At 39.3% G+C, this 17,922-nt stretch overlaps 1 protein-coding gene across 4 annotated transcripts in view; it reads left to right on the top strand.

Annotated features, from left to right (window-relative positions):
* Nalcn (sodium leak channel, non-selective) overlaps positions 1-17,922 on the top strand; it is a 255,068-nt gene that overhangs the window by 225,407 nt on the left and 11,739 nt on the right. For all 4 annotated transcript variants that reach the window (XM_041666485.1, XM_041666494.1, XM_041666477.1 and 1 more), the window contains 11 exons: positions 176-282; positions 5,449-5,569; positions 6,064-6,162; positions 8,928-9,021; positions 9,531-9,637; positions 9,803-9,877; positions 10,564-10,683; positions 13,491-13,559; positions 14,686-14,834; positions 15,531-15,624; positions 17,161-17,293. In XM_041666485.1, coding sequence (XP_041522419.1) covers positions 176-282; positions 5,449-5,569; positions 6,064-6,162; positions 8,928-9,021; positions 9,531-9,637; positions 9,803-9,877; positions 10,564-10,683; positions 13,491-13,559; positions 14,686-14,834; positions 15,531-15,624; positions 17,161-17,293 — 1,168 coding nt within the window. The remainder of the gene's footprint in view (positions 1-175; positions 283-5,448; positions 5,570-6,063; positions 6,163-8,927; positions 9,022-9,530; positions 9,638-9,802; positions 9,878-10,563; positions 10,684-13,490; positions 13,560-14,685; positions 14,835-15,530; positions 15,625-17,160; positions 17,294-17,922) is intronic.

The following is a 17,922-nucleotide window of genomic DNA, read 5'->3' as shown; positions in this document are numbered from 1 at the left end:
CTACAATACCATCCTTAAAAATAATGATGCAGATGAATAGATAAGATTATGAGAAAAATAACTTCAGTATATTTTTAGCTTAAAAAAATGAAAAGATAAAAAACGGTGTGACCTTCTTCTCTCGGAGTTCATTTGTGACCACATTCCCCTACTTCCTTTCTTTCTCCTACCTTAGGAAGACTGCAATGGCATCTTCAGAATAAATGTAAGTGTGTCCAAGAATTTAAACTTGAAATTAAGACCTGGAGAGAAAAAGCCTGGATTTTGGGTGCCACGTGTTTGGTAAGCTCATCAGAAATATATTCTTAGCAATACTATACTTATTATATAATTTGGGATTTAAATCGGGATAATTTGGCATGAGACTCAAATAATTATATTTAAAATACTGAATTATTTTAAATAATATATGGAAAAATATTGGGTTATAACATTTTTTTTCTTTTTAAAGACCAGTAAAAACCAAGTGGCACATTGTATCCCGTGTTTCTTTCGGAAACTAATGAAAGAACACTGATATTTTCTAATGAATTAAAGCACACATCTGGATTAGCTTTTAAAACTAATGAGGCTTTAAAACCAATATTTCCAATCACATTAAAGCTGAACTCATTTTGAGCATATATCTTTAAGAGTGCCTGATGTCCTTATAACAATTACCGAGAACTCTAAATTTTAAAGCTACTTCATTTACAAAACCCATGTACACTGACGGGTCTCCATCGCTGAAACACTAGGGAAGAATAACTGATAGTGTAGTTTATTAGACCCAATTCTTTCCTTAAAATCCATTTTTGGGGGAAAATAAATTTTCAGAGTATTTTCCCCACAGGTGGGACCTGCTCATTACCTTCTCTCTTGTCTGTGTTATTAATGATTATGAATAGAATTATTCTGTTTCATTGATAAACTTGATGTTCTATCAACTTCCCTTGATCTTTTAATTACCTTTTAAATTTTCTTTAAGATTAAGGGTGAACCACAGATACCCTGTTTTTGTCATAACTGACTTTCTTTTCTACTCATCAAAACTTTCCAAAGGATTTAACATTTCACCCAGTCATAGCCCTGACTCATTTTTATCTTGTTTTGGCACTTACTTCTTTAATATAAAATTCTCTTTTATTAGCAATTCAATATGATTGCTATTGGTTTTTCTTTTTTTTTTTTTATCCAACGACTCTTAATTTAGGGTGTAGGATTGAGCATGGAGAAGAGGTATTTTATTCATGGGGAAGCCTTATACCAAAACTCACTTAGGAAACTTGTCTAATTTACATTAAAATAAAAATTTGAAGAGGTACAAAAGGTTTATTTTGATGAGATGAATATTCATTATACCATAAATGACTTATTTATATCAAGACATCAAATGGGATTTTTTTCCCCCTGCTGTTTTGGAATTTGGGCTAAAGCCTCTAAGCTGATCTTAATTCTAAAGACAGCGACTCCCCAGAATTTACAAAGACCTTATCACCCTCCATTATCCAACACAAGTAGAGCATCCTGAGAATAAGTGAGTCTAGGGGATAGTACTATGGTGTCCTCACTTCTTACTATGGAGGAAGCCAAGGTGCTCCCCACCCAAGTTAAATAAAGTCTTATAAATTGACCCTAGGTATTAGAGCTTGGCAGAGCAGCGAGAGGCTTCAAGGCAAGGCTGCCTTTCCACCTGCCAAAACCGACCATCTCATCTACCTGATGGATGATATGGTCCTTTCTTAGAGCCACCTGGATGGAACTGTATTTCAAAGGGCTCTGTGCAGGGGAGAGGAAGGCTCCACCGGAGGAAGCCCTGGTGTGTTTCTAGGTGCAGGAGCTGAGACTCATAGTTGGAATGGTGCAACTGAGCATTCTTGTTTCAAAATGCAGAGGATTAGTAGGAAATTTGAAATACAAAAATATCCAGTTGATCAGTTGATAACCACCATTGAAAATCTGACTTGGTGGCTGGGCAGTGGTGGTGCACGCCTTTAATCCCAGCACTTGGGAGGCAGAGGCAGGTGGATCTTTGTGAGTTCGAGGCCAGTCTGGTCTACAAGAGCTAGTTCCTGGATAGGCTCCAAAGCTACAGAGAAACCCTGTGTTGAAGAACCAAAAGAGAGAGAGAGAGAGAGAGAGAGAGAGAGAGAGACAGAGAGAGGGGGGGAGGGGAGGGGAGGGGAGGAGAGGAGAGGAGAGGAGAGGAGAGGAGAGGAGAGGAGAGGAGAGGAGAGGAGAGGAAAAGAAAAAGCTAGCTTGTTGCTAACAGTCTCAAGAGGAAAGTGTGCCACACTGTGTGGAGATACACACAGGGAAACACCAAGGATAGTCACAGGCAGAAAAAAAGTTGTAGGGAAACGCTGTATGTTGGATTTCCTTGTTCCTGGGAATGCACAGATTTCACAAGGTTCTAGAACACAGATATTATAGCAGAGATATTTAAAACACCTAGTGTTCCCATATTGACCTTGGGGTGATAGGTGGCTAAGGTGTGACATCTAAGTGAATGCTTCATATATGAAAACCACATTTCCATGAAAAGGATCTAACCTATGACAACATGGTCAAAAGCTTTGCAGCCTCTGAAGATGTTAGGACAGGAGCCAGAACTCACTGGAAGGCAATGTGTAGAGACACACAAACCTGTCCCAGGTTGTGCTATTCAACATTAAACTTGTCCATAAATCCTGCTATATGTGGCTTTAAAAATCAACTTTAGTTTAAATATAATATTTCATTATTACCTGTGGGAAGGGGCAAGTTTAACAACATTTTTCAATCACAAGCAAATATAAGGGTGTCACTTGGACATCATTACATGGGTCTTTGCCCGGTTGACCTGGATTGTAGTATGGGGTCACTGTGAAACAAAAATCTCCAGTCTAGCAAATGCCAGCAGTAGTTTTGATGCTTTTTACACTTTCTTTCTTTAATGTAATCAGAGTTAAAAACTGAAATTTTTGATTTAATGCTAGCTAAATTGTAATTAAGAAAATAACATATCTGGGAGTATGTCTGGAGAAACATTTTGATAATTGAAATTAAGATATAAATATTCACTGTCTAATTCAGGAAAAAGACTAACTCCACAGACTTTCTTCCGATAAATACATTCATTTTCCTCTGAATCACCCAGAATTGATGACAGTAAAAATTATCTTAGCAAAAAGGATTAAGCATACATTATGTCATGAATATCATGTACTTTATTTTAAAAATGGATCTAGAATATAGGAAGTAGCATGCACAGGTGGTAAAAATCCAAAGTATTCTGCTTTTATACTAATTGTACTTGCTCAGTGCTTACACTAGGAATGCTTGGCATTTACTCAGCTGTAAGTTGTGGATTTTGTCCCTCAAAAACTTGAAGTGGAAAATAGAAAACAAATTACAAATAATTTAATATAATGCATCGACAAGCCCCTAACCTATCCCCTAGCTTATCAAAAGTTTACTATTCAGGTAACTTTAAGCTATGCTAAATACTTCTCAGTAAAAGGACATCAGGTCTTATGGGGTCTCAGGATCAAATAATCTAAGCCACAAGAGTTTGAGATGTGATCAGTACAGAGAAGAGGTCGCAACGTCGAGGTTCTTTTGTTTTCTGCATTATCCATGTCTGTTTCCTACAAATGGAGCAAGTGCAGAGAATGACACACAGGAGAGACCCTGGCTCAAAGGCCTCATTCCAGACCAAAGGGTCACAGGAGAAAGCGCACTGGGTTTCTAAAGGACAGATGGTGGGAAAAACGTGAGGAAAGGGAGGGGATCAGGGCAGGTGAGTAGGGAAAAAAGGGACTGGCAAGGAGAAGGATGCAGAGGGGGGTGGGGACAGGTGTATAGGAGATAGGAAGGAGTCAAGAGTAGGTTGGTAGGGAGGGGGAAGAAAGACTAAGGACAGGTGAGTAGAGAAGGGGGAAAGACCAGAGGCAGGCTAGGTCACGTTTTCCATGGTTCCCATCTTCCTCAGAGAAGGATCCATTTGCTTTACCATGATCTCAGGGGCCCTGGATCATGTTCTTCAGGATGCAAAAGAATGACCAAATTCCGAGTTCAGAACCAGTCTTAGTTTTATGACTTGGATAGGCAAGACTGCAATTTTTTTAAAAAAAATCAACCATAAAAAATGTTTTAAACATCCTTACAATTCAAATGATGGCAGTATATGAAATGACGATAATGGTTTATGTTTGGGACTTACTGAAGCCCTCTGGAGTTACAGGTCAAATTTCAAACTTGGCAATTTTGATAGCACAGCATAAACAAATACCTCATATGATTAAACTGGAAAAGTTTTATTTTCCAAAATGTGTTATATTTTTTCAACTGTGTGCCTTGTTTTTCTTGATTTATCCTAAAAATATTTTTTTAGCATTTTTTAACTTCTAAAATATGTGGGACATGAAAGCAGTTTAAGTTGCTGCAGATTTAGCTGCAAAAGCACTTTTCACATTAAGAAAACAGATGAGTAAGGAAGACTGACATGAGATCTGAGGGTTGGCGCCCTTGATTTTATTTTTTTTTCAGATCTTATGCAAGCAAACCTTGGGTGTGCGTAGTCTTTACCAGCACTGTGTACTCTAAGAGATGGGAAATGCAATTGATACCCTCCCCAGGGAAAGATAGTTGCAAAAATCCAAGATGGTATATTTGTGCTTTCATACAAAAACAGAAATCAGAATTTTAAAATATGAATATCTCAGTGATGCTTCTACGTTGATACTGAATGTGTCTGACAATCAGTCTCAAGCTCTAAGGACCAAGTCAGCTGCAGTCTTGGGCTTTCTCATTAGATCCCCATGTATTGTAAAGACACATCTCATAATTGTTCCTATGGTTAAGAATGCATAAAAGATGGTTGAAAATATTGAACTAAATGCCTCTCTAGAGTGCTGACTTCATGAAAGGTAGATTTTGATAGATGAGGTAGCATATGAAAGACTGATGAAAACATAATACAGAAGGAGGCAGTGGGATGACAACATTCAACATCCCAGCGCTATATTATCCATCAACCTCAAAATGTGTAGCAATCATTAAAATCTTTTAATTTATTAAATTTATTAAATTTGGTTCGTTCTTTTAACTATTTAAAATTACCTCTCATAAAGAAAATATAATGAAAACTCTGAAAATGTATTCTAGTAACAATGAGAATATGTTAACTAAGACCCACAAGGTAATAAAAAGGAACAGTCTCACAATTGAGAAGCAAAATGTATAAATTATTAGAAAACATAGATTTGGGCATCCCTTCCCCACAAAGAAAATAAAGAATGATGGGCTAATTGTTTAAGGAATCATGAATCAGTGATTGATATTGAGAGCATACAAACACATTGCCATAATTTAGCAAAGGAATGCTGCTAAGCCCAACTTCCCCCAGGTTAAAGACTCTTCACTCAGGTACCGGCCCTCTGGGTGTGCACTGGACCTTCATCTTGCGTCCCTCTTTCTTAATTGCAGGGCGAATCCTCGGAATTTTAACTTTGACAATGTGGGAAATGCCATGCTGGCATTGTTTGAAGTTCTGTCCTTGAAAGGCTGGGTAGAAGTGAGGGATGTCATTATTCATCGTGTGGGACCGGTAAGCAAGACCATGTAATTCTCTAAGTACATCCAGAGTGGTTCTCATTGGCTCTGATACACAATGGAGTACTACACAGCAGAAAAAAAATAATGGCATCTTGAAATTTGTGGGCAAATGAATGGATCTAGAAAACATCATATTGAGTGAGGTAACCGAGACCCAGAAAGACAAATATCATATTACTCATTCGACATAAAGCAAAGAAAACCAGCCTAAAATTCACAAACAACCTAGACAAAAATGAGGACCCTAAGAGAGATATACATGGATCTAATCTACATGGAAAGTAAAAAAAAGACAAGATCGCCTGAGTAAATTGGGAGCATGGGGACCATGGGAGAGGGTAGAATGGGAGGGGAGAGAAAGGGAGGGAGCAGAAAAAAAATGTATAGCTCAATAAAATCATTAAAAATTACTGAATTGAAATGTATAGCACCATTACCATATCAAAACTCTCTAATATAATTTTTAAAACTCTTTAATTTACACAGATCCACGGAATCTATATTCACGTTTTCGTATTCCTGGGTTGCATGATTGGACTGACACTTTTTGTTGGTGTAGTTATTGCTAACTTCAATGAAAACAAGGTAAGCCTTCTCGGGTTAATAGCACAGACTTAATTTTTGTTCTTGCTTTAAGCTAATTTTTTTTTCATACACAGCACGGAGCCACATTAAATTGAAATGTAACTCATGTAACTAACCTGTATAACTCTTTTACAAACCACATCACCGCTGGAGAATCATTCTCTTAATAAATTTACCCTATGGTGACAGTAATCGCCCACAGTTGAGAAGCCCATCTCCTGCTCAGATGGGAAGGGTGCAGTCAGTGGGTTACTAAAATGTGATTCCTTGAAGTGATGCTCTGAGAGCAGTCCATACTGCCCTTACAAAGATGCAAATTGTGTGTTTCTTCATGACTCAGTGAGAAAACTCAGAGTTTTGATAAGGTAGGTAGAAGCCATATAAAATGTACAGGTCAAGTCACAGACTAAAAAGAAGATTTTTTTAAAAATCTATATAAACTTTACATACTTCCTGAACTCAGGAAGTACTCTCAGTCTTAACAGCTGTCATGATGGATATAGGACCATTGATAGGAAGACAGCAATGGTTTCCTAAGGAGCACAGGTTTAAGGGAAAACATTCTATGAGTGTCCCTTGGCTATGTTTTCCTGCGAGAGGAATCCCATTGAAATGCATACAAGCTTTGAGCGCTCACTGGACAGAAAAGGCTCCTGCCAGATCTCAGAACGCTGCCCTGTGTGGCTGAGAAAGCCACCACCGTATGGGATGAACACTTGGTCCCAGATTCGGACTATTTCCTACAACGGCAGGGTCTGGGATAAAAATCTCCAAACTGCAAAGCAAGCTGCATTTGCCTGTGAAGGCCCTGCTGTTCAGTTGAGCTCAGTGATGGCTGATTCCCATGCCTGCGTGCCAGAGCTCTTTGGTTTGTGTAGCTACATGTGAGACTCTATCATTCACTGTCCCCAGGCTCAACGTGTGTGGTACCACGGACTCAGCCAACTGCCACCTTTGATGTGTGCCTAATGAGCATGTCACTTCATTTCAGCTTTTCAAAGACTACAACTTAAAAATCCCCCTTTGGACCCCAATACTACTCCAACTCTCAGAATCATGGCTCCTAGAGCAGTGCAATCATGCCACCCAGCCCCTCTCTTTTACTTCCTGACACGCTCAGAAATGAGACACTCTAACCCTTCAGTGTGTTCAGTTTAATATCAGGCAGAACGAGAAAGATGTGTCTTTTTAGATGCCTTTGAGACATGTGGTGGAGCAGACACTGGGAATTCTAGAATATAAGAAGAAGCTAATCAGCCCGTTGCTAGAGAGATGAGGCACTTCCAGTCCAGGATGGTACACAGGTCCCCGTGCAGGGGCCTGGGTACAAGAGGCCTGGGCTTCAGGGTTGCTCCCAAGCCAGCCGCAATAAGTGATCCAGCCTACAGTGCTCAATATCAGGAAGAAGCTGTATAATTAACTGTCAGTCTTGAAACAGCTGTGAATTGCTGAGGATTGTTTGCCTCCAACACCATAGTTATGCCCTAAAAGAGTCAGAAAGTGACAGCTTGTTTGGGAGCGTGGTGTGTCAGTCCAAACAGATGCCAAGAGGGAGGCTGAAGTCAGCAGCCATTTTACCAGATGTCACACACTTGATTTGTTGGTTGGAAAGGTGTGTGTGTGTGTGTGTGTGTGTGTGTGTGTGTGTGTGTGTGTAAAACTCCAGATTCAGGGAATTCAAACCTTCTGCACCTCATGGGAAATGCACACACATGAGTTATGTAAATGCAGCATACAGACAAAACACATAAATTAAAATAAATAAATATTTTTTTAAAAAGCATGGGCAAGTGAGATGACTCTAGTGAACGCACCTCCCAACAAGTGATGATCCAATTTCAATCCACATGATGGAAAGAGACAACAGATGTTTGCAATGTTTCTGACCTCTAAATGTGCTGTGGCATACATGTGTGTTTGCGTGCACACTCGTGCATGCACGTGCACACACAAAGAAATAAATAATAAATGTAATAATAAGACTTGTTTTAAAGACAAAGCAAAACAGAATGGATACAATTTATACCAACTTAAAAATTCTAAACAAATTTATTCTTGTTTATTTCTACAGTCAGAAAGCTCACATTTCTGAAAACCAAGGTAGATTCCCTGGAAGGACAGTCATTATCTCTTCAGAAGGAAATGGAGAAAGGGTTGACATTCCCCCCAGTCCTAGTTTCTTAAATTATACTTATGTCTCCATAATGCAGTATAATAAAATCTAATGTAGAATAATACAATGCAATATAATTTATGTGCATTTTTATCAAGTACTCCACTTTATAACACAGGATATCTGATCCCATCTAGCAAATTATCATAGCATTCATTTCTGAAAAAGGAAAATTCTATGGCTTCTTATATTCCTAAAAATAGTCTTACAATTGCACATATTGGAGTGTTTAAGAAAATGTGTAAAGGATAAATGGTCTTGTCCAGCAGCAGCACTGCAGACGACCTGTGATTGGCTACTATGAAACCAAGCCAGCCCCAGTTTGTTATTATCCTTCCTGGGGAATGTAATTGTAAAGAAAACATTCTTGAAACTTCCTCAAGCCCAAATGTTACAGGTTTTCAATGACACACGCTTGAGGCTGCTGAATGTCCTTGGCATGCGCCCATCCCTATCAGGAATGCCCCTCAGTGTGGGTTACTAGTTCTGACCAAATTTCTCCAACCGCCATGGTTCTTGCAGACTGTCTTTCTGTCAGGTCTCCTCCATATTGGTCCTTTCCTTTCCCTGCACTGTCTCCTTTGTTTCCAAGGGGACGGCTTTGCTGACAGTAGATCAGAGAAGATGGGAAGATCTCAAGAGCAGACTGAAGATCGCACAACCTCTTCATCTCCCACCTCGGCCCGGTATCAAAGATGCTCTGATTTTATTCATGTTGGGCACTAGTGTTCCTGATTCCCTAAGAGCTTCGGATTTAAATTAAAATAATAATCGTGAGGCCACTAGGGGGTTGTGCATAAGTTAATACAGAAACAGACTCCAAACTGCTGATCTCTCCATAAGGCTATTAAAATCAGCCACCTAAAGGCTGAGCTTCAGTGCTCTCTGAATAAGCCTTAATAAAAAAAAACTGAATTTTTAAATAAAATACATTTGTGCTTGCCTTTTAGAAATATGAGGGAAATGTATTAAGCCGACAGAAATCGAATGATGCGTTTCTCCTTCCAATATGGATGTTACTGTGCGCTGTCGTTTTAATATCAAGTGCCAGCCATTCCTGCAAAGCACTCACAATAGATAGAACTGGAGGGGAAGGCTGTAATGGGTTTGAAGATGAACATTAAAGAATATGAAAGACAAGGAAGGAAATCCGGCCTGTGTCTAAAGTGCCCTCACCTACGCTTTTCTTTTTCAGATAACGATGGCTTTAGAGCTAAAATGTATGACATAACCCAGCATCCCTTTTTTAAGAGGACAATCGCGTTGCTGGTTCTGGCCCAGTCTGTGTTGCTATCAGTCAAGGTACTGCTTCACTCTGAGATATTTGGAGTGGGTTTCACACCTCGGGTGTGATATCTGCATCCTCTGATCTTTAGTAAATGTAAAATTGTTGTGTGTGCTAAGATGGGGAGCAGAGAGGAAAAAGTCTGCCTGGTGGGTGCTACAGTGACTTGTGCTCTGTTGCAGTGGGACGTCGAGGATCCTGTGACCGTTCCTTTGGCAACAATGTCAGTTGTCTTCACCTTCATCTTTGTCTTAGAGGTACAGTGATGAGCCTGCTGCTCTGGGGGAAGCTAAGAACAACGAAAAGGAAAACAGTACCCCACCGTGATGGCGTCTACTTCCAGCTCCGTGTTCTCGTTTTTGAAACCTTTAAGGGGTGGATTTCATGGGCATCTATCTCCTTTCTGGCTGTGCTGCTTAACTTCAACAAATTTCACTTTATATTTCCAATTTGTCTAACTGCTGAAACATTCCTGCTGATTGCTGTGTCTGAGCATTGGCCTGCCTACTAACAGGGTTTGCATGTTTGGAGCACAGGACTCGAGCCACTGTTAATCAGGGATTCAGATTACAGCACAGATGTAAACATGCAAGTGGGGCCACTATTATCTAAAGTGTTTTCTCTCTGTCACATCTATTTTCCAGTCAATCTTCTTTGAAAGGCAAGTGAATTATCATTTTCTGTAAACTGGCTGATGTTTCCCAAAATACAGTTTTTCACTCAAGGTAGAAAAATAGCCTGAATGAGCACTTAGTCATTAATCCAGGGAACAAATATAGAGAATGGATAAGTAGTCTGCTTGGCTTTTTACAAAATGTATCTTTGTGACTAACTCTCTTATTAACTATGTCCTTAATTATATATGACATTATGACATGTCTAACTAATTGATTTAAACATGTCTAAGAACTAGCCTGGTGTCCTTCTTTCTTGCTTTCTCTAGGTTACCATGAAGATCATTGCAATGTCACCAGCTGGGTTCTGGCAGAGCAGAAGAAACAGATATGATCTCTTGGTGACATCTCTTGGTGTCGTGTGGGTGGTGCTTCACTTTGCTCTGCTGGTAGGCACATCTTTGAACTTTATTTTAGCTGATAATTTGGTTTTTCCTACTTCAGGGCTGTTTCCAGTCTCTTCTTGGGCATTAGATCAAATTTCTAAATCTGAGGTTTGCTTATAAAAGCCCCGGGACATGCTTACAAATTGCATACACACACACACACACACACACACACACACACACACACACACACACAAATATGTATATGTATACGTGCACACACCTACACTTCCGACATAGGCAAATCCTGGGTCTTCAAAGACCTATGGTGTGCAGATCTAAAGGGCTAGAATCTGAAGACTCAGACCTTGCACCCTGAGACAGAGAAGCACCTGTGCCACCCCAATACAAGCAAGACTTATAATGTAACTCTATGTACTCAAGGCACTCTTCTCTCCCAATATCTCATACCGATTTTTTGAACCCATCAATATCCATGTCTGAGGTCCAGCCCCTCAAATCTACAGCCATGGGAAAACTTGGCTGGTCTACAGTGGTGTTGTCCAATGAAAATAAAATATGGTCACTGATGTGATGGTGGCTCACACTGTACGCTCTAAGACAGTGGTTTTCAACGTTCCTAATGCCAAGACCCTTTAATACAGTTTCTCGTGCTGTGACTACCAACCATAACATTATTCTTGTTGCTACTTCATAACAGCAATTTTGCCACTTTTATGAGTTATAGTTTAAATTTTTTTTTGGAGAGAGGTTTGTCAAAGGGGTTGGGACCCACACATTAAGAACCACTGCTCTAAACATTATAGCAGCCTATAAGGCATAAATTATAAGTACTACCTTTTCATTAGTCTTCTGCAGGCCCAGTGGGTGATGTTATCAGAGTCCCACATTCTCCCACCCTCTTTAATATTAGAGGACTGACAGAAAGTATCAGTACTCATGGAGTCCGCTTGCTTATCAGAAAGATCTTGCTCTAGTTTGGATCTGCTATATTCATAAATATATTGAGTGGCCTTCTTAAACCAGTGGCTGCCTTCGACATTAGAAGTTGTTTAGGTTCTCAGATACTTATATACACCTTCTCAAATAATAAATGGCTTTGGATATAATGATGAGAAGAGTAGTATAGGATGATTAAGAAGAAATAAATGAACAAAACTAAGATATTCACTGCTCTCATAAACTTCATAGCCTAGAGAGCTAGAGAGACCTTCATCATGTGCTCACAAACCAGAAAAAAAATGGGTATTCTCGGAAAGATGAAGGAAATCCCATGTTCCCATGACAACAGTGAGGAGTGGGAAATGTCTATATCAAAGAGGACATGGAAGGCATTCCCCCAAAGGACTAGACTCCATCTATAGAACATTTCAGATGCCCTTGGCTAGGATCAAAGGGTGCAGGGATTGGACAAAGGGGAGGTGTTGTGGCTGAAGTAGAAGGAGCCAGAGCATATAATACAGCACGAGGTTTGAACAAATGGAAATTTAAGTCTTTTCAGGACTTTGGGGTCCATGTGAAAATCATCCAGTCTTTAGCCCAGGGGCTGTGGTTATCATGACTTCTAATGTAAGGACTTAGGGTGTTTATAATAAATCCTGAACTAATGTGGAGAGAAGAGGCAGAAAAAGCATGTTATGATTGTGTTTACTTTATCTAGACAAACTTTTGACTAAATGCTACTCAGTCTAAATGAAAGAATATGGTAGGCTTCCTAATCTCAAATATCGCCCACAGAGGAAATTCTGAGCCACCAAAAAAGCTTCCCTATTCTGCTTGACTGCTTTAGTTCTTCCCCTGAGAAAAACCATCATTCTTTGCGGTATTTTGCAGCGGACTGCTGTGAAGGAAGGCACAGTCCCTGTATTCCATCCAACGATGCTCCGTGCCCACATTCCTGTCCATTTGCCTCACCAAGGAGCTCAGTGGACCCCCTTCCAGGGACCCATCTGGGACTGTTGTCATTTGGCAAGGCAGCTCCTGGAGAATGCTCATGCTTTGGCATCAGCTGAATGTCACTGTTGTTATGCTGTGGCCAGTGGCATCTTTGTTTCTCAGAAGAAACGTTGTGAATCATAAAGCACAGAGTGATCTCTGGCCCTCAGCATACACTTGAAGAACAAGCTGATGCAGTCCTCTTGAGCTGAGGGGTAGGGGTACTTTTTCTAAAATGGATCTATTTATAAACAGGGGACTGATCTCAGGAAAAGCTGTCTTCAAGTGTTGATGTTGTTGGAATAAGGTCCCATGTAGCCTAGGCTGGTCTTGAAGTCAATATGTAGTCAAGGGTGACGTTAAAAATTTGACCTTTCTGCTCCTGCTTCCCAAGTGTTGGGATTATAGACATCACTACTACTCTGGGTTTACGTAGCACAGGATATTGAGCCCAGGGCCTTGCATGTGTTAGGCAAGACTTCTACCAACTAAGCTACATCTCCAATCCCCTCAAGCCTTCTTTTCAACATCTGACCACTCTTTATTATTCCTTTATTTCCTGTCTCATTCAACTTCCTCTCATTACATGGCTACCCCCTACATTTCCTGCCCTGTCCTCCAAAGGACTGGTCACTGCTTTACGTGAAATGAGTTTCAAAATGCAGAATTCAGTTGAGCAAAACAAAACCCGAAGTTTGATCTCAGATTTGATTTTAAATCTAATACTTATTCATGAGTTTTTGCAGTGACCTTTTCGGCACCTTTATTTTAGATAAATTTCTTATAGGAATTTTCACATTTTATTAAACTAATTATTTACTAGATTTCACAGAAAGCAAAATAAAAATGGAACTATAACAAGATCTTTTGTGCAAACTGTAAAAAAAAAAGCCTGTCTTCTGTTTAAATTCCAGAATGCATACACCTACATGATGGGAGCCTGTGTGATCGTCTTTCGATTTTTCTCCATCTGTGGAAAGCATGTAAGTCTGTCATGCAGAATCCTTTCAAAGGTTGCATAAGCATTGAATCACTGGTGCCAACTGACCTGGTTGTTATGGTCAACAAAGAACTAAACTTCATAAGTCAAGATTAATGATATTAAATATCACATTAAATCAGTAGGTTAGTTATCGTAGACTATATTTCCAGTTGTTATTTTTGTTTATCCTATTTGCTGAGTAAAATATGAAGAAAAAACATGTTAACTCTGAAACCAAAAGTCAATATCATTCTTAATGTGCCTTAACTTATTGTTTTTTAAATTAACTTTATTGCAGAAAATTTATAGTTGATGATAATGTTTCCATTGTTCTAGATTCCTTGTTAGTATTTATGCACACCACATACTACCTGTGTTCTCTTTTGTAAAGGGATACTACTTCTTTTGTCACTAGCATTATTTCACATATCGATTCCATATATCCATGTAATTGCTAGATTTAATCATTGGTGGTTACTTGACATTAAATCGTTATTACATTTAGTTTTTTAGAACGTCTGTGGGTGACAAATTTTTTGGAGCCCATTCCCTATAGAGGGATACCTTGCTCAGCCTTGATACATGGAAGGGGGGGCTTGGTTCTGCCTCAAGTGATGTGACAGACATTGTTGACTCCCCATGGGAGGCTTCACCCTCTCTGAGGATGGGGAGTAGAGTAGGGGGAAGGGGAGAGTTGGAGGAGGGAAGGGAGAGGGAACTGGGGTTGGTATAAAATAAAAACATTTATTTTAATTTTTTTTTAAATTGACTGAAAAAAATATTAGCTATAGGTCAAAAATGTATTGACCTTATGGATGCCTGGGTAGAAAAAGAAGAGGAAGTGGAAGACTAAGAATCTTGTGTTGTTAATTCAATTAATTTCTCTTGAGTGACTGAACTGTTTGAAGTATAAATAAGATCTCTCAATGCCAGATGGTTTTTGAATAATATTTAGATTTAATATCTAACAGGAAACAACATTCAAACGATGTACTTAGGAATTGCTACACAGCCAACCTGCGTATAGATTATTCACCAGCTGGCTCCTCCCCACAGCTAGAACTGTCTCTCCCTCCTGCTCTCCTCCTTTCTCCATCTGCCCTGACTGCGCCCTTTCTCACCCACAGGTGACGTTAAAGATGCTCCTTCTGACTGTGGTTGTCAGCATGTACAAGAGCTTCTTTATCATCGTAGGGATGTTCCTCTTGCTGCTGTGCTATGCCTTTGCTGGGGTTGTTCTGTTTGGTACCGTGAAATACGGAGAGAACATTAACAGGTCAGCATGTATTTGTCTTCCTATTCATTTACCAAGCAAACCTTTTCATAGCATTGGTGAAAAGGGGTATTAATCTGTTGGAAAATAAAATAAAGCATACATATTTTAATTACATTTTCAAATTGACAAAGATAAGCATGTTTATTTTAGAATCCTTAGAAAATGCAAAACAAAGCAAAAAAAAAGGATTTTATAATTCTACCCGTTGTTGGGAATAACCATTCCTAATTTCCATGTACTTCTCTGAAATTCTATATCATTTTGTTGGGAATAAAGCAGTTTTGTAGAAAGTTAGAACCTACAAAAACACTCTGTTATAAGAAAAGCATTTTCAGAAGCTCATCTTCCACATTATGGAAGCATCCGCTGTTGTCATTTTAAAAGTTCTAAAATAACAAAACACGTGCAAATGCCTTGCTGGCAGGTGATTTGTTTGGTGAAGTCTGAGTTTTCTTCGATGACCAAGCAAAGGAAGGAATCACTTCTTTGTAGCCAAAGCTCACTCAGTTGATCAAAATGAAAGCCAGTAAACTGGTGATTTTGTGAGAGCTGGTTTGTCAAGAAGCCACACTGCTAGCAAGAGGCTTTAAGCTTTGATAACCATAACCTGGCAACCAAGCTGTTTGGTGGTGACTACCCATATTGCTTCATGACGATGACAACTCATGCAATCTCCATTCTGTTTTATTAAATTAGGCATGCCAATTTTTCTTCAGCTGGCAAAGCCATTACTGTATTGTTCCGAATCGTCACAGGGGAAGACTGGAACAAGATTATGCACGATTGTATGGTAAATACCCCCTCACCATTTTCAGTGCCTCAACATAAAGTCACATGTACATGGTAATGGTATCCTTGTTAGCACAAAGGCCTTGTATTTAATAAAAAAAGAATAATTTGACCACCTAGTTCCTAACTTTGACTTTTTAACATTATAAGATATGAATATAAAGAGCAAAATATCCCAAATATTCACTTAAAATAACTTAAGCTATTTTAATAATATTTAATAATGAGCACTGTTCCTTTGTTCCTATCCTTCATAGCTCAGCAATCATAACAAGAAGATTTATTTAACACATACATCAGACATTAACCAAGTCTCTGTTTTGTCCTGGACCATAGGCCTTCTGCAGGTCCAAAGGTTCCTCAAGGCGAATACATTATGTAGTCTGAGCCACTCTTCCCTTCGGTATCCTGCTTTCTGTCCAATAAGTCTGTATGATCCTCTAACCATGCTGTTAACATTTGTGTCTTCAGGCATGTTTGCCCACACTTTAAACCATGGGTTATCCATTCTTACAGTAATCTGTATTTTTTGTTTGGACATGCATAATAGCTCTAGAGAATTGTAGAGTTAAACTTCTTTCTTTCCCCTCCCCATCACCTCACAGACACCAGTGATGTCCTATAGACATTCAGTAAAGGAGCCTGTGCTGTCCAGACAGGAAACTGCTAGCCATGTATGGTGTGACCAGTTATATCTGAAAAACATTTACTTTTGCTTGTTAATTAATACAAATTAAATTTAAATTACTACATGGAGCTAATGACCCTTGTGCTGGTAAATGAGATCTTAAACTGTAGTCAGCATTCAGAGAACAGGGATGTGCCTTTGTTATTAATCTATCCCTAATGCTTAGTGCAAATATAGCACATAGTGGGGCACAGAAAATTTTAAGCATGAAAAAATAGAAGCCAAATTTATCAAATCAGGTACAACACAAGGCAGAATTAAATAAATCCTAAATAGGAGTCCCAAAAGAGTATGTGGGAATACAGAGGAAAGAACCAGTTGTTCTGGTTAAGAGAAGCCAGGACAGTATCACAGAAGGGTTTGTGGGTCCAACAGAATACATGGCTCTTAATTATTAAACTTCATAATTTCTATAGCATCTCATTTTGGTGCCTCACGATAGGTAATTAGGCCTCACACAACTTTAATGTGAATTTGGTATGTGTATTATACTTATGTACAGATTAATCCATTGTTTAAATCAGAAAATAAATGAAGTTCCTCTTTATTTGGCTTTCTAAAGTTTGGTCCTAGTGACTACTCGTGAGGATGGGAAGGCTGCTTCTCATGGGAAACCTGTCCATGTGCATTTTACTTCCAAAGGCATCTACAAGACTAAAAGCATAGCACAGATGAAATACTCGTGCTGCAGATGGTGTGTGTGTCCAACATGTGTGGCTTTTTCATGATGGCCTTCCATTAACGACATCCCATACTGTCGAGACTAGGTCCATTGAGCACTACAATCAGAAGAAATCTGTGCCCTTCCATGCTCTTACTCTCCCCTCCGTGTCCTCCGCTGCCCCACAGGTTCAGCCTCCGTTTTGCACTCCAGACGAATTGACATACTGGGCCACAGACTGTGGCAATTACGCGGGGGCACTGATGTACTTCTGCTCCTTCTATGTCATCATCGCCTACATCATGCTCAATCTGCTTGTAGGTAAGAGATGGTCGTGCAATTATGTTTCCATCTCTTCAAACTCAGGTGCTTCGATAATTATGTACAATTTTCGAGTCATTATCCTGGATTGCTTGGGGCGGGTGTTTCATGGCACTAATTATAAATTGTTGCCTCTCAACCCAGGAGCTGAAAAGACCTTTGAAAAGCATAGAAATGGCAGTTGATTGCAGATTCGAGAGTTGTCCTATTTAGTATGCTCATTAATTACCAAAGAGCTTTTCCCATGGGTTGGGCTGAACACAAATCAGGGAGGGCTACTTTCATAGCCTCAAAATATCACATATTTTTGTTTCAAAAGATATATTTTGTCCACCCAGCTGTGGGGCCACCCAGACACAATATGACCCTTTAAAATGCCCTGGAACTCTCAAGTAAGAGTAGGAGCCAACTGGCATACATGTCTACACAGAGTGCTTTTGAGCCCACGATCCTCATGTTTTGGAAAGGCAAGTACTGAAAAAATAGCTTAGCCCAAGTGAGAGACGTGACAACCTGAAAACTACTGAAATCATTTTGAAAAATTGGCTTTATAATGTGAGTGATAACATCTATTATTAATTATAGATGCTTTACTCTTTCTAAAAAGTGACACATTAGTATACTTGTCT

The sequence above is a fragment of the Microtus oregoni genome, unplaced genomic scaffold, assembly GCF_018167655.1.
Source record: "Microtus oregoni isolate MIOR12 unplaced genomic scaffold, Mior012 000001F_ref0000356, whole genome shotgun sequence".
NCBI lineage: Eukaryota > Metazoa > Chordata > Mammalia > Rodentia > Cricetidae > Microtus > Microtus oregoni.
Note: the sequence above shows the minus strand (reverse complement) of the source record. Positions and strands in the feature narration are given on the sequence as shown.